Consider the following 15,190-nt stretch of genomic DNA (forward strand, 5'->3'; position numbering starts at 1 on the left):
ACCTTTAATAGCTGTATCAAAGGCAGAAGTTGTGTTACCGGCCTTCTCTGCAATTGTAAACGGCATCTATGCTACAACTTCTTATAATCCGTCACCCTGGGGGGAGGCTTTTTAATGGATTAGAATCACAGCTTCCCCCCTCCCTGCCTTTCCCCATTTGCTTGGGTGGCTCTTGTGCTTTTAAAGCTGGCAGAAATTCAACAGGTTGGGCAAACTTTCCCTATTGCTGCATCAGTTCCTGTCACAGACATTTAGAGACAGATTATGAGAAAACTCCTGACTGAAAAGTGTGGCGTCCCTAATGCGGGTGGACACAGTACAGGGTTTTCTCTGGAAATGAATGGGTGGCATGGGAACATGACTCCAAGATGGTTTGATGGCCTTACAATTTTTTTAAAAAAAATCATCCTGACTTATGGCTCCTTAATTAATATTTATTTTATCATTACTTTCATATCACAACTTTCCTCCAAGGAGCTAAAAAGTGGTGTGCCAAGTTCTCCCCAGCCTAATTTCACCCTCCCAACAACCCTGTGAGGTAGGTTAAGGTGAGAGATGGTGGCTGGCCCCATGTCAGCCACTGAGTTTCATGGCTGAGTGGGCATTTGAACCCTGGCCTTCCAGATCGTAGCCCAGCTGTCTAACCACTGCACTGTATGTTACACCCTCCTCTCTTTGTAGAGGACCCAAGAGTCTCTGCTTCCTTTGGTTTCTATATAGCCCTCTAACTCACCATAAAGGTGGGGTTCTAAATAAACAACGTAATATAATCTTATCTGCAATTTCCTGTGTGGCACCTAATGTACCTGGCAGGCTTGGGTTGGACAGGCAGTGAAACAGGAGTGGCTGTTTTCTCAAGGAAGTCCACCACAACCTTGTAAAGTACTATTTCCTTCACTCTTCTGGAAAAACACGAGCAGAACAATCTCATTGTACTATTCCCCCACTCTTCTTGTATGCTTTAGGAACTGTGACCGTACAAAGGGATGGCCCACAATTCAGCCGAGGAGATGCACCTGCAGCTGTGAAAGGACACCCTTCTTTAAACTTTTGGCTTCCTCCACACCTCCCTGGGAAAGCAATTCCCACCCACTGCATAACAGGAAAATCAGCCTGCAGAAGATATGTTCAGTTGTGAACCTGTCACACATCTGAATGGCTGAGATCTAAGAAGCTGAGCAGGTAAAAAGAGGAATGTGCTCCTGTTCATTGGATGGAAATCCCAGTGCTGAATCTTGAAAGCTGATTGGCTAAGAAGAATCGGCAACCTTAAACTCTTCCTTGAATAAAAGGAGGAAAGATTTCATAATGCTAATTCACCAGTCAGCAGGGATGCACTCTTCATCCTCATAGGCTAAGAACAGAATATTATTTCACTGGTTGATTGGCTGGAGAATCTGGCCGGCATGGGATTTTAATTTCTTCTTCATTCATTGGGTCTGCTTAAAGCACTTGTTCCAGGAACTGACAGACTGCCATTGGCCAAGGACTGTGGGAATTTCCATCTTTGGGGTGACCTAGATCCAGTTGTTTATTCACAGAAAATAGCAATCATCCTAGCAGATAACTGGTGCAGAATATTCTCATTGCCTAGATGTGGATAACTTCTGACTTCTGGCCCGTAACAGAAGACGAAACTTCTCACCAGAAACAACTGGATCTAGGAAAGTTGGAATTCTTTGATTAATCATTTTGAGATGTTTCTACACTCTCACACGGCCATTTTCTGCAAGTGTGGGAAAGTGTCTGCAAGTGGAAGGACGAGTAGTGGTTTTTCCAAATGAACTTCTGGGAAGAAGGTTTTGGCTTTGTGAATGTGTAGGAGGTGTATTTCCTTTTTGTAAAAAAAAAAAAATCATCTGAAGCTGCAAAAAAGAGGATTGCACAGACTGGCAGAAGATGTCAGAGAAAGAACTACTGTTCTCGAGATGTGCCTTGAAAGGTTACCTGGCAAGACAAGATAATATTATGCCGGTTGATGCACAGTTTCACAAACTCAACAAGAGAACCTAGGAGATTTATGCTCTTGGATGCTGCTTTTTAAACCCAATAGGCTCAGCCCCCAGTCAGAGAGCCCAGCTTGTATTATTCTCACTGTTCTAACCTTCTAGACCTCCCTGCCCACCCAAGTGTCACACAGCTTGCTGGTTCCCTTTAGTCTTTGCCTACTAAGCAAGAGTTTCCTCCTGCCCCACATTCTGCTAATCTCGTCATCCCCCATAAAGATTGCAGAGTCCAGTTGCTTACAAGAGAGCTGATAGCCCAACTAGAGATTTGTTCCACAGGCTCTTAGTTTCAAATGAATTTCCCATAATTTCCGCCAGTGGGAATGAAGACAATTCACAAACTGAAGTGGGTGACAGCTCTAGTAGATTATTTTTGTTTGTAAATGTCCTATGTCCTGTGTAAAGGACACCTATGATTCAAGGGGATGCTAGAGTAACAGGCAAACAGTTGTGTGGCCACCAGCTCTAGCACTGGTTAGTACAACTGGTACTTTGGGCATTTGTTTTGTATTTTACGGCTGTTCCCCATCCACCCCCGGACATATTTTTTGAGCAGTGATTACCAGGATAACTACCGTTACTCATACCTTTGGACGTAGATCATATTGTGTTTAGGGTTAAAAGGGTTTTTAAATCAAATTATACTCTTCGTGAGGCTGAGATCTGGAATCTAGAGGCACCAACTCTATTTTGACACGTACCATGAAAACGGGTTGCCTATATGATAGTTCCCATGAATGTAAATAGAGAGCAGGTGATAAGGAGTTATGGATGTGGTAAACTGATGTGTCAACATTAGGCTTATCTGGACAAGGGGTGGAAGGAGGTCCTGAGTCCTGGTATCCAGCATTAGAATAATCCAGTGTGCCATCAGGGTTTAGAAAGTGAAACTAAGGCACTTAGGTCACCTGAAAACGGTGAAAGTTCTGGTTGAACTAGCCACTGGGGCTGTCCCATGAACAATGATCATTCTGATTTCTATGCCCTCAACAGCTGCAGAGGCTAAAATCCACACACAGAAGCTCTGTTAAAGAGGCAGGAGCAGGGCACGCTTTTTTCTTTTTCGACATGACAGAAGAATTTTAGGTTAAGGATGCAAGATTATAAGGCTGCTTACCCAGAGGGTTTGGAAAGGCCCATTCTGGTTACAGGGTAGAGTTGTGGGTACTGTATAATTGAATGCCCTTTCCCCAAAGGCCATGGCAGGTTCCCAGGTCCTCTGCTTGGAGAGCGAAGAGCCGTATGCTAAAGTAACGGAATCGAACCCTGAATTTTATTATTGTGAGGGTCAGCGGGTAGCTCTCGAAGCGCTGCTCGCTAAAGGCGAAGAGGCATTTAAGGAGTGCATCTCCCAGGAAAAGCTGCGCCCCTTTCTGTCAGATGGAGAGCTGCAGGAACTGAAGGCAGCTGCAGAAGACTCGCGGGCTCCCTCGCCAGGTGGAACTGGCAATGGTGGCCACGGGGGCAAGGGATCAAGCCTCAGCTACTGGCCTGGACGTTCAGACGAGCCTACTCCAGAGCTGGAGCTAGGGTGGCCGGAGAACAGTGTTTGGAAAGGGATTACCCGTGTGGAGGTCTATACCCACCCACCAGGAGAGGGAGCGCCCCACATCAAGGAACTGGTGCGAAGATACATCCAGCAAGCCAACAAGGTACTGAGGAAAGGTAGCAGCATCCTTCTAGATGTTGTGGATATGGAGGAGAATAGCCACATTAGCCAAAGGTGCATTTCTAAAACATACATTTCCACATAATTACCGTACTTCACAACAACCCCCGCTTTCTTTCTCTTTTTATCTCTCATCTCTCTCAAAACTGCCCCCCTATCTTTTGAGTGTGATATGTGATCCACAGTAAAAAAGGATCAAAAACAGTGGCACAAATAGTATTGATTCTCAGTGTGCTTCAAGGAAGCTCTATCTCTGGGAAATGAAATTAAAACACCACCACTTGGGAGAACTGTTCTGCTGCAGCTCAGTTGAGCAGATGCAGACTGTGATCCTATAATCACTAACCTGGGAGTAAGCAGCACTGAACTTGGTAAAGTTACTTTCCAAACAGACACATACATGATTTTGCTCTAAATTCCACTCCACTCCACCTCTAGAGAGTTTCCTCAAAGCATGCTGAGAGCCATTTTTGTCTGTGCAGGGGTTTATTTATTTATTGTCATCATTCCTATGTTTGTGTTCCCCCTTCACAAAGTGGAGGGTAATTCAGAGCATGTTTACCCTAATCAATTTCCTTGGAAGTGAGAGGATGGGAGATTTATGGTGCTCTGTACTGGTGTCTTTACAGATTTACAGGTTCAGCAAGTAGGACAGGTCAGAAGCAAACATGCAGTCCATGTTAGTATTATAATCACGTCTAAGTATTGCTTTCCAGCTGCACACAAACACACACACACACACACACACACACACACACACACACACACAGAGCATCAATTTCAGTACCAACATACTACCACCCAAATTCAGAAATCTCATTAAATTAAATACAAAAATAAAATCTATACAAGGTTAAAATGGCAGTTTAGTGAAAGAAATTATATTTTTGTTTTTCGATTCAAGATGGGGAACCTGTTGACCTCCAGATGGTAATGGACCACAACTCCCATCAGCCCTGGTCATTAGCCATGTTGACTTGGGCTGATGGAAGCTGGAGTCAAAAAACACCTGCAGGGCCAGATTCCCCAACACTGCTTTAGGCAATGTACATATATGTTGCAGCAGGCACCATCTTAAAAGAGATATTCTCTCCTGTGTGAGAGTGAAGAGGGGAATGCTTTTTAATATATGCATCTGATCGATCAATCACTTAAGGGTTGCAACACCAGTACAAATGGACGTAACTGGCATTCCAGATGCTTGAATTAACCATTTTCTCTGTAAGCCCGCCTTGGAAAGAAATCTCAAATTTCCTTATTCAGTAAGCAACCAGAAGGGAGGCTCACGAGGGAGGGGGAAGACTCAGAACAAAAGCCAGTGATATATTTGCTCATTCAACAGTAAGGATGCAAATTGAGTCACTGTGCATACAATGCACACACCTGACTTGGCTCTCATCACTGTTGATTTGGGGATATTTAATTCTGAAAGCAAAATTGCATGACTTCTGTCTAGTTATATATCCCACAAGCCAACCTGTTTATCCTCCAGGTGATTGCCATTGCCATGGATGTTTTCACGGACCCCGACATCCTCTTAGATCTGTATGATGCAGCACTCAGGCGCCGAGTCCCCGTCTACATCATTCTCAGCAGAGAGCATCTTGCCTCCTTCCTCACCATGGCTGAGAAAACGTGCCTTAATGTCCGTCACACAGAGGTGAGATGGGGAGGGCTTTGGTTCTGTGCAGGTCTCTCCACCCCCAGAGGCAGAGGCAGCTGACTCTCACCTCCTGTGCTTTCCAAAAAACAAGGAATCACTAGCAGACTTTGCTAAAATAATAGGGGCAAAGGTTGGTTTGTGGTGCCTTTGGAATGAGGTCCCCAAGGAGGTGCATCAGAAGGGATACCGCCATTATTATTATTATTTAGATACACAGTGCAAACCTGTATAGTCTACTCAGAAGTGAGACACGCAGAATTCAATGGGGCATACTCTTAGGTAACTGGGTACAGGATTGCAGCCTCAAAAGAAGCAGCAGCAGCAGCAAAGCAGGTATTTTTTAATTGGTTTGGGGAAAATTCTAGGACCAGTTCCTTACTCAAGTTGGGTTTTTGTAAGTGGGATGCAAGCATTCCTTTTGCCCAGAAGTAGTGCAGGAAAACAGTGGAAGATAGGGGTGCCTGGCGTGCTCTGGTCCATGGGGTCACGAAGAGTCGGACACGACTGAACAATGAAGTGCAGGGGAAATGTAGTGGCTGTTTCTATATAATTGTTCAACCCCTTTTTAGAATCTGAGAGTCCGAGTCATCCGGGGTTGCACTTTTCAAAGCAGACAGCAGAAGCAGGTCACAGGGACCGTGAAGGAGAAATTTGTCCTGGTTGATGGGGAAGTCGTGATCACTGGCAGCTACAGGTAAGGAGTTCTCCTTACCTCTTCTTAAAGAGCATTTTTGCAGTGCGTGAGCTGCTGCAAATGGAGCAAAGCTTTAAAGAGTCACACCTGCACTCTTTGATACTCAGGGTGCCTCTGTCCCCATGTAGGACTCAGAGGCACTTTGGAGAAGGGATGGGGGAGGGAATTTGATTCAGTTTGCATTGAAAGTCAAACTTACCTAATTTGCCCTTACCAAAACACAGGCAGCCTTCAAAATTCACACTCCTCTGAATTTTCTCCAGACAGTAACGTATACAAAAATTGCACATTGTACTGCAAAGTGTGTAGATAAATGCAGGCATTTGGGGAAATAAGATATTAAAATGCATTACATTAGGCAAAACTTTTTTGCAAAAATGTGTACATCAGGCAAAATTGCATACAAAAATGTGTATATTGAGATAAATTTGCATTTAAATTCTAATGAATCTTCATAAGGACTTTAATAAACATAAACATAATAAACTGTTGTAAACTAAGAGGCTGACAGATTCACCCATCCCCACTCTGAGAAGCTAAAGTTGGCAGCTGCAGCTGTTCTGAGCTTTGCTCCATTTTCAGAAGTGAGCCTGCTATAGAAAATGCATGGAGGGGACTGAAGGCTACTTTGGCACTGTTGCTTGGGAAAGGGAAAGGGGCTACAAGGTCCTGCACCTATGCCTGGTGGTTTGGCCTTAGTGGCTGCACTGGAGAAAGTGTCCCCATCATGCCTCTGGAGTGAGGAACCTTTGGCCCTCCAGAAGTTCCTGTACTACTGCTCCATTGGTTATGCTTGCTAAGGTTGATGGGAGTTGTATGTGGAGGGCCAAAGGTTTCCTACGCCTGCTCTGAGTGTATTACTCCAAGATTGTAAGCTGCCTGAGACCATGTTTTGGCTTCCACACATTGCCTCTTTCAAGTTAAGGGGACCCACAGAGTACATCTTGTCCATGGGCCCTTAAAATCTGGAGCTGGCATGGATGCTGCACCCTCCCCCATTTCTTTCCTGGAATAATTGCATCTCATTCTATTTTCATGCTACATACTCAGCTCCTGATCCCCCTATAATTACTCACAGTGAAGACTGCCAGACTCGGTAGAAAACTAGAGTTACCACCTTTTGTAGAGTCAGCCTCTGTGTCTTTAACGAGCTACATGACAGGCAAGAATACAACAAGCGATGCTTTTTGACAGCACACTGCTGGGGAACGCTGCCTCTGTTCCGTTTCTGCCTGTCATACACATGTTTAATGTGTTAAAGAGCCTCTCTTTGCATGGCGGAAAAGATGGCATCCCATATAGGAGATGGATCTCTGTGACTACAACCTCCCACACGAGGGGTTGATGCATGTCTTGGGGCACGAAATACCTGCCACCGACAAAGCGTCCTTCTCTCAGGGACTTCAAATTACATCATATGATTTATTGTTTGTTTCAGTGAAACTTTAGTATTTGTTTTGATGTGACTGGAAATACGGCCTTTTCTGCTTTAGTTCTCAGTTGTCAGCAGAGAGAGCCTGTGACGGTGCTGAAATTCAGCTGGATTTGGGCCAGGGATTTGGGATTATTACTTGACAGGACTCCTTCCTAATTGGTTCCAGGACTTGCTGGCATCCATTAGCAGATTTCCTAGAGAGTGACAACTCAGCCATAGTTCAATCTTTAGTTTCAGCAGAAACTGATTCATTTCCTAGTTTCTTCCACATTCCACTCAGCTCTAAACCACAGATGGTGCTTAAGAGCTCTAAGAGCCCAGGAATTAAGTCACTGTATCTCATTTCTCAAGGACACAGTGGTGGCTGCTGCCCATTGGAGCTGGTTGCGCAGAAGGCAAGGAGGCCAGCAGCAGGTGGCGGCAGAGCCAGCAACAAGCAGAGCAAAATGATTCTAGCTTTGCTGAATTTGGGTAAAACTAAAGAGGAGGAGGGCGGGATGTGGGTGGCGCTGTGGGTTAAACCACAGAGCCTAGGACTTGCTGATCAGAAGGTCGGCGGTTTGAATCCCCGCGATGGGGTGAGCTCCCGTTGCTCAGTCCCTGCTCCTGCCTACCTAGCAGTTCCAAAGCACGGCTTAGTCATGCTGGCCACATGACCTGGAAGCTGTACGCCGGCTCCCTTGGCCAGTAAAAGGGAGCCAGTAAAGCGAGATGAACGCTGCAACCCCAGAGTTGGTCACAACTGGACCTAATGGTCAGGGGTCCCTTTACCTTTTACTAAAGAGGAGGGAGCTGACAGTCAGGACCAACATCTGGGGTTGTTGTATATAGGCAGGCAGACAGCGGGGAACTGGCTGAGGGGAGGCTGAGGTTGGTGAAGCAGTACCACATTTGCCCTACACTGCTGCCTGGTCTTCTATATATGGTGATACTTCCGCAATGTGTTGTTCTCCTTCCTTCTGTAATGTCATCAAAGTGATGTCACCACCTATGACCTCAAGAGGCTTAAACTGGAAGTCCTCCATGGAATCTGCCAATGAGCTTTTGGCATCCATTGTGATGCTGTTGCTTAAGCAGCCATCAAATTCTGCTAGGCTGATGCCCAACGTTCATTCTATCCCTTGAGTGGGTCAGAGTTGCAGGGCTGGTGATTTATTGGTACCACGTGCTTCGTAGACAGAGAAACACAAGAGTTAGGACCTGGTTTTGGAGCTTTGTGTACTGAGTTACTGAAGCTCAAAAAAAAAACCCCATCTGACACTGACTTTCTGGGAATCCCATGCAGATCAAGCAAAATATTTGTTTTGAAGCTGCAGGGCATGGAGTATATCCACTGGAAGCCAGACAGTCATAAGGACTTTTGAGTTATGCATTCATCAGTGAGGACTTACATTTCTGGAACTAGGAGATCTAAAGCTATCTCTGTGATTTGCTCCTGGAAAGAAAGCTGCTATTTGGGAAGCACAGACTGATCTGACATTGTAGCTCATTTCCAAAGCTAAGTAAGCTTCCTCTTCCTCTGTGTAAGATTCCTGTATCTCAAGAAAAGCCAGATCTACAAAATGTAAGGAATCTGGTTTAGTGATGAATAAAGTCAAGCTGGGTAGTAGTACTATTGGTTTTTGAAAACTACATGGTAGAGGAAACCTGGGTTAAGAGCTTCCTTTGAAAGAAGAGAAAGCTGGGATCCAACCTGTTGAAAAAACAAGTTTCTGCGTTTCAGAAAACCTGCAGCCAGCAGCTGAGAATTTTTTTCTTTTCTGGGACCAGGAAATCAAGACGATTCATTTTACCGGAAAACAGGGCTTGAAAAACAAGACAACTCTACTTCTGAATTCTCTGAAGCCACAAAAAAGAGAGGTGGAGAAATAAAATAAAACAGCTGGTGGAGAGGATTTTAGAAAGCCACAAGCATCTTCAATTCTGTTACTTAGGAAAGAACTCTCTTATTCTCAAGCGGCAAGTGATGAAGAATCCTGTGTACTTGGGCCTTGTATATCTTCTGGTCGGTGTGCTGCCCTCCATATTTTCCAAGGAATGCTACTTTTGTGACATCACTGCCTCAGCCAAATGCCCAGCCACCAAGATGAGTTGCGCCGAAGATGAAGACTGCTTTGTGGGTCAAGGAGCTGCTTTGGGGGTATCAATGATCCAAAACAAGGGTTGTACTCGCTCCATCAACTGTGGCAAAGAGCAACCTGTTGCCCACATGGGGGTAACCTACAGTTTGGTCACCAACTGCTGCCAGGGGAATTTGTGCAATGCAGCTCAGTTCCTGAAAGCCCCTCCTCTTTTCCTCCAGCTTGCCCTCCCCGCCATTGTTGTGCTGGGTCTCCTCTGACTTTGCAAGCAATAAAATCCTTCACACACTTTTGAATGTTGAGTCCTTGTGCCTGTGGTATGATGGTGCGTCCCAACCCAGAAATGGCTGCATCTAGGCAGTTGTGTGAAAAATAATGGTGTATCTCACGCTGCTCCCTTACACTAATAATTCAGCAGCGCTATTGGGATGCCAAAAAGAGTTACCCGAGAATTCTCTAGCACAGCACAATCCATCCTGAACATGTAGATACCATGTTTATGGCTCGGTCCTCTGTGTCCATTAAGACATCACAGTTTGTTCCCTGTGGTGGCTGCAGCAGATTGCTGTGTGGAACGATGCCACCTCTGCAGTCTCCCAAGTTCAGGCACAATTTCTCCTCGTCGCTTTTTGATGGCAATGAATCACGCAGCCTGCAATATAATCCTAATTCTCTGCCTCCCAGAGTTTGGCTTGGTGGATTTATCCTCTGTCCTACCAGCTACACGCTTCTTCCTCCCTGGGTTCAGTTTTGCACCCTGAACCTCTTTGTATGCAGCCTTCCATGAGGGTCTGATTGAGGTCTGTGCATCTCAAAAGAAGGAGGAAGTCCCTTGCTTTTTAGAATACATGGGATTTGAGTACCACATGGGGCAGGGTCTCTCAGGAGACATACATGTGTGCAACTCTAATTCTTATGTGAGCAGATGGCAAGACAGCAGTGAAAAGCTTGCCTTTTTAAAATAATATTTTATTGGTTTTCCAAAAATAACAACCCCCCCCCAACAATACAAAAACAAAGAAAAACAAATTGACTTCCCTCTAGTCCCTTATTTGTCAACACGCTGCATGTCCATTATTAAATTATAGCATATTTAAATCACTATTATCCATTCATTGTAAAATTACAAGTACTTTTTAAAACCCTGCTAATGCATTAACCTGTATACAATGCTTCTGTATATATGCAATAAACTAAAGAAGATTGGCAAGTTAAATTAATGGAATATGCTGAAATGGCAAAACGGACAATGACATTAAGAAGCAGAGACGACAATGAATGGAAAAGCTTGCCTTATAAACACATCCAGCTCAGCTGCTTTACAACATTTCAGGCACAAGACTTTTCTATCGCTTGCTACCTGGTTCTTCAAACAGATACACTGAAGCTGGCCAAACAGGACTTCTGCTTGCTGTTTCTGATAAATTTACTGTTCTTGTCCAAAATTTTACCTGTGCTGAAGGTAATTTCCTTCAATCTCTGGGCACAACTGGATCATACTAAGAAAACACACAACTGCATTTTAAGTTGGCGCCTGTCACTCACATGGGTCCACTCCACACTAGCACCTCAGAATTGAAGATAAAGTTTTGGGCATGCATCAGGGAGCACCTCACACAATACACCCTTTGGGAAATTAATTGAGATGCGAAGATAAGTGTGAAAGGCCAGGATCAAGTTACACAGAAAAGGTGCAGAGTCCCCACCCCATTTCATGGGCAGTTTAACAATGAGTTGGATAAACAATGAGATGTGTGGCTGGTTTTTAGTTAATCCTTCCTAAGGACCAAAGACAAGCCTTCCCGGATCAGACGAAAGGTGTGTCTGATCTCGCATCCCATTTCCCACAGTGGCAAGTCAAACCCTTCTGGGAAGCCTGGCAACCCATTATGAAGGGTACAGCCCTCACCTGTTTCCCCCCAAGCAGACTGAAAGCCCTGCTTCCTCTGAACACTGAGGTTCGATCAGCTATGGCTGCTAATAATTCTGGTAGACTTTTTCTCCATGAATTTATCAAATGCAGGGTGGGGAAGAAGTGACCTTCCAAGCTGTTGCTGGACTACGATTCCTGGATTTTTGGGGAGGCCACAGTGAGAACTGGATGCTGGACCAGATGGGCCATTGTCCCATTCTATGTTCCCATCATCCTGGACCACTGGCCATTTGGGCTGAGGCTGATGGGACTTTGAGTCCAACAATATCAGGAGGGCCACAGGGCTGCGCTTTGTTTTAAAGCCATCTGAGCTAATAGCCATCACCGCACGCTATGGCACTGAATTCTACAAATTAATTGTGCATACTTATGCCTGTCTGTCTTGAATCTACGGTACTTCTCATTCATTTCACTGGGTGACTGAGTCCTAGCATCACAAGAGAGGGTGAAAAATTCTTACCCACACTATACATAATTTTGTAAATCTCTGCTATTTTCCTCTTAGTTACCTTTTTCTAACCTCTCTTTTTCTAACTTCTCATTTCTAACCATCTTTTTTCTAATCTCTGTATTGCTAGCTATAGCTCTTTGTAGCACTGAGGTTCGGTATAGCAAAATCAATGCAGTGTCATGGCTGGAACGCTGGGTTTGGATGTGGGGAAAACATGTCTAAGATATTCCCATTTGGCCATGAAGCTCATGGCTTGGCAGGCTGATACCTAAGCCTAATCTACCTCACAGGTTGTTCTGAAGATAAAATGAGGAATTTCTATTTATGTTGTCACAATACTTTAGAACCATTTTGCCTCCTAAACAGTGTTACTGAAACCATTACAGACCACAGTTGAGTTGGGATGCGGAACATGTTTGAATGCTAAAATATCTCTCTGTTGAAAACCAGCATGTCAGGAAAGAGAGGCTGCAACCCTTCTCCCTGACATCTACTTTCCATGTCCTGTTGTTGTTTTATTATATATATATATGTATTGAAGAGCTTTCAGTTCTGAGGTAGCTGGTACAGTCCAGAAACTGTTTTCTCACGTTATAAGTTAGAGTGGTGCTAGCATCTTCCTATCCCTTACAAGTGTTCTGGGCCTAGATACACTTCATAAATTTGCTACAGGGCGATGACAAGCATGTGCAAAGTCAAGCACCTCTTGAATCCAGTCAGATGATCAGGCAACTTTCGCCAACATCCTAGTACCACACATTCCTAGCTGGCTGCATGGAACACAGTAAAATAATTGGCCTCTGTACTTTCTACAGGGGTTTTTTTAAGCATGCTACAGTATCCAATAGCCCTGCCCATTGATCTGTTTGCCCCACATATAAAAGTGGCCAACATCCAGATTATCTTCACTACAAACTTCAACTGGCTGAACAGTCATTTGTTCTCCTTGAGGAACTGTAAGGCACTGGGGGGTGGGGCGGAGATTTTCAGCACCTTCAAACTACAATACCCAGAATTCTGTGGGGTAAGCGATGAGAGTTAAACTGGCACGAAACTGAGAAATCCTGAGATGTAGATATGCCCTTAGGGCACCTCTAGTTTGGTCACACATGTCCCCCCAAAGAGAGAAAATGCAACACTAAAAAAGAAAGCATATCATATGCAAATGTATAAGTTTAGATGCAAATTTAGAAATAATTACTGTAATTAAGACAAAAATACAGTGGTATCTTGGTTTATTAACTCAATCCATTCCGGAAGTCCGTTCTTAAAGCATTCTTAAACCAAGGCGTGCTTTCCATAGCAGTAGGGGACCCAGTTTACAAATGGAACACACTCAACAGGAAGCGGAACATGTTCTGCTTTCAAGTTGAAATTCACAAACCAAAACACCTACTTCTGGATTTGCAGCATTCTTAATCCGAGTTGTTCATAAACTAAGCTGTTCTTAAACCAAGGTACCACTGTACAACACATCTCCTTGTACAGTAGTAGGGACGACTGAGCAGGGTTGCTAAAACTGTGGATGAAAGACTTCAAGGCCCCTCCTGCTCTCCCTTCTTAGGGTTCTTTCTCCTTAAACCATACTTACATCAGACAGCACTTCAAGCAGAGGACTTACCTCTGTACACAGCCACCCTAGCTTCCAGACTGAGCTCAAATAGCATTGTTATACAATGGCCCTGGGGGTCTGTCCAAGCCACAAGTCTCTTGTGCTGAGGTCTGGCTTTCCTCCCCATTTCCCCTTTCTACCTGCCATTCTACCTGCCCTCTTGATTTGCCCAGGGGCATTCGTTTTAGCTGCAGTACACACAGAAGCAACCTTCTTGCCAATCGATTGCAGGTGAGGCCAAGCATTCAGTGCACACACTGAGGTCAGAAAATCCTGTTGCTAGCTCATAGCTCAGACAGCCAGAGCTTGTTTTTCTCCCTCTGAAAGACAGCCTAAATTACCATATATAAATTAGCATACGCAAATTTGCATCAGAGACCTGTTTCCCAGGTCTTTCAAGGACCTAGAAATGTCCTTGTTGAGCTCCACATGGATACAAAGTAAGCATGGCTTGTCCATTATTGTGTCATTGGAATCTCAGCTTTTTGGATTTTCTTATATTCATGATTCCACACAAAGAGACAGTAGTTGCCCAAAATGTACATGATCAGTGTTCGAAACTCCTGTTGTTCTAGGCACATTTTGTGGCAGGGAATTTCATTAGCATGAGCAGTTTCTGAGTTCTGGGGGCAGTACTGCGCCTAAGATTTCAGACTGAAACTGCCAGGTGGAAGGAAAGAAAGACCTTTTTCTGCCTCTCCACTTCCAGCTACTCTCTGAAGACTGGAGAAAAGACCCTCTTAAGAATATTAGGGGGGTGGGCAGGAGAAGGACTGGAGCATGTGAAAAATGAACGTAATATTTTAGCTGCAGTTCATTCATTTTCAGCTTTGTATTCTTGTTATAAAAAAGCGTGCCTAGACATTTTGTTGTTGTGCCCATAACCTAGTTTTAAGGGGCCATTTAGCTCCATGCTTTCATATCTCAGTTTCTAACACTGCACATGATTTATGGCTAAAACCCCTTTCTTCTCAACAGCTTCACGTGGACAGATGCTCGCTTGAACCGCCAGCTGGTCACTCAGCTTACAGGAGAAGTGACAGGGGCATTTGACCGGGAGTTCCGTATCTTATATGCTGCCTCTTGTCCCCTGCCAGCCCTAGAAATTTCACCTAGACTCCAGCCTGCTTCGAGCCTGGCTCCATTACCAAGTACCAATGGGCCAGATATCACTCCGTACGTCAGCGTCCTGGATGGGGTGCAGCTGTCCAACCGCATTGCAGAGCGACGCTCTGTGGCCCCTCAACCCGTGGCTAAGAGCCACGCTGGAGAGTGGGAGTTAGTATTGGCCTCCCCTGCTACGGCGGAAGACCCTGTGCTACCCACTCCACCTCCAGAGGTGTCTATTCGAAACAGACTGGCAGCATGGCGTGGCACAGACCTTTCAGGAGGGGGCCTGCACGGATCCCCCGATGGGCAGAATGCTCTTAGCGATATACTTAAGAGCGTACATCGGAATCGGCGTTCAGCAGCCAAGACCACAGGGGCTCGTGCTAGTAAGTCCCTGTGGGACCTCAGCCAGATCTCTGGAACCAGCACAACAGGAAGGGGGTGGAATGGGATAGACTCAGCAGAAGAAGCTAAGGTAAGCCTCACCTATATTTTCCAACTCTAGGACCTAGTACATTCTAGAGTGGCCACATATC

At 44.9% G+C, this 15,190-nt stretch overlaps 1 protein-coding gene across 2 annotated transcripts in view; it reads left to right on the forward strand.

Annotated features, from left to right (window-relative positions):
• Nucleotides 1–15,190, forward strand: part of FAM83E (family with sequence similarity 83 member E) — a 35,892-nt gene that overhangs the window by 14,526 nt on the left and 6,176 nt on the right. The window contains exons 2-6 of one of the 2 annotated variants that reach the window (XM_083707768.1): nt 966–1,182; nt 3,203–3,658; nt 5,168–5,335; nt 5,908–6,032; nt 14,523–15,129. In XM_083707768.1, the coding sequence (XP_083563894.1) occupies nt 3,206–3,658; nt 5,168–5,335; nt 5,908–6,032; nt 14,523–15,129 (1,353 nt within the window). In that variant the 5' untranslated portion in view covers nt 966–1,182; nt 3,203–3,205. Of the gene's footprint in view, nt 1–965; nt 3,659–5,167; nt 5,336–5,907; nt 6,033–14,522; nt 15,130–15,190 lie in introns of both variants that reach the window. The other variant, XM_083707767.1, reaches the window with a different exon arrangement.

Source organism: Podarcis gaigeae, assembly GCF_964106915.1.
Source record: "Podarcis gaigeae genome assembly, chromosome: 13".
Classification (NCBI taxonomy): domain Eukaryota; kingdom Metazoa; phylum Chordata; class Lepidosauria; order Squamata; family Lacertidae; genus Podarcis; species Podarcis gaigeae.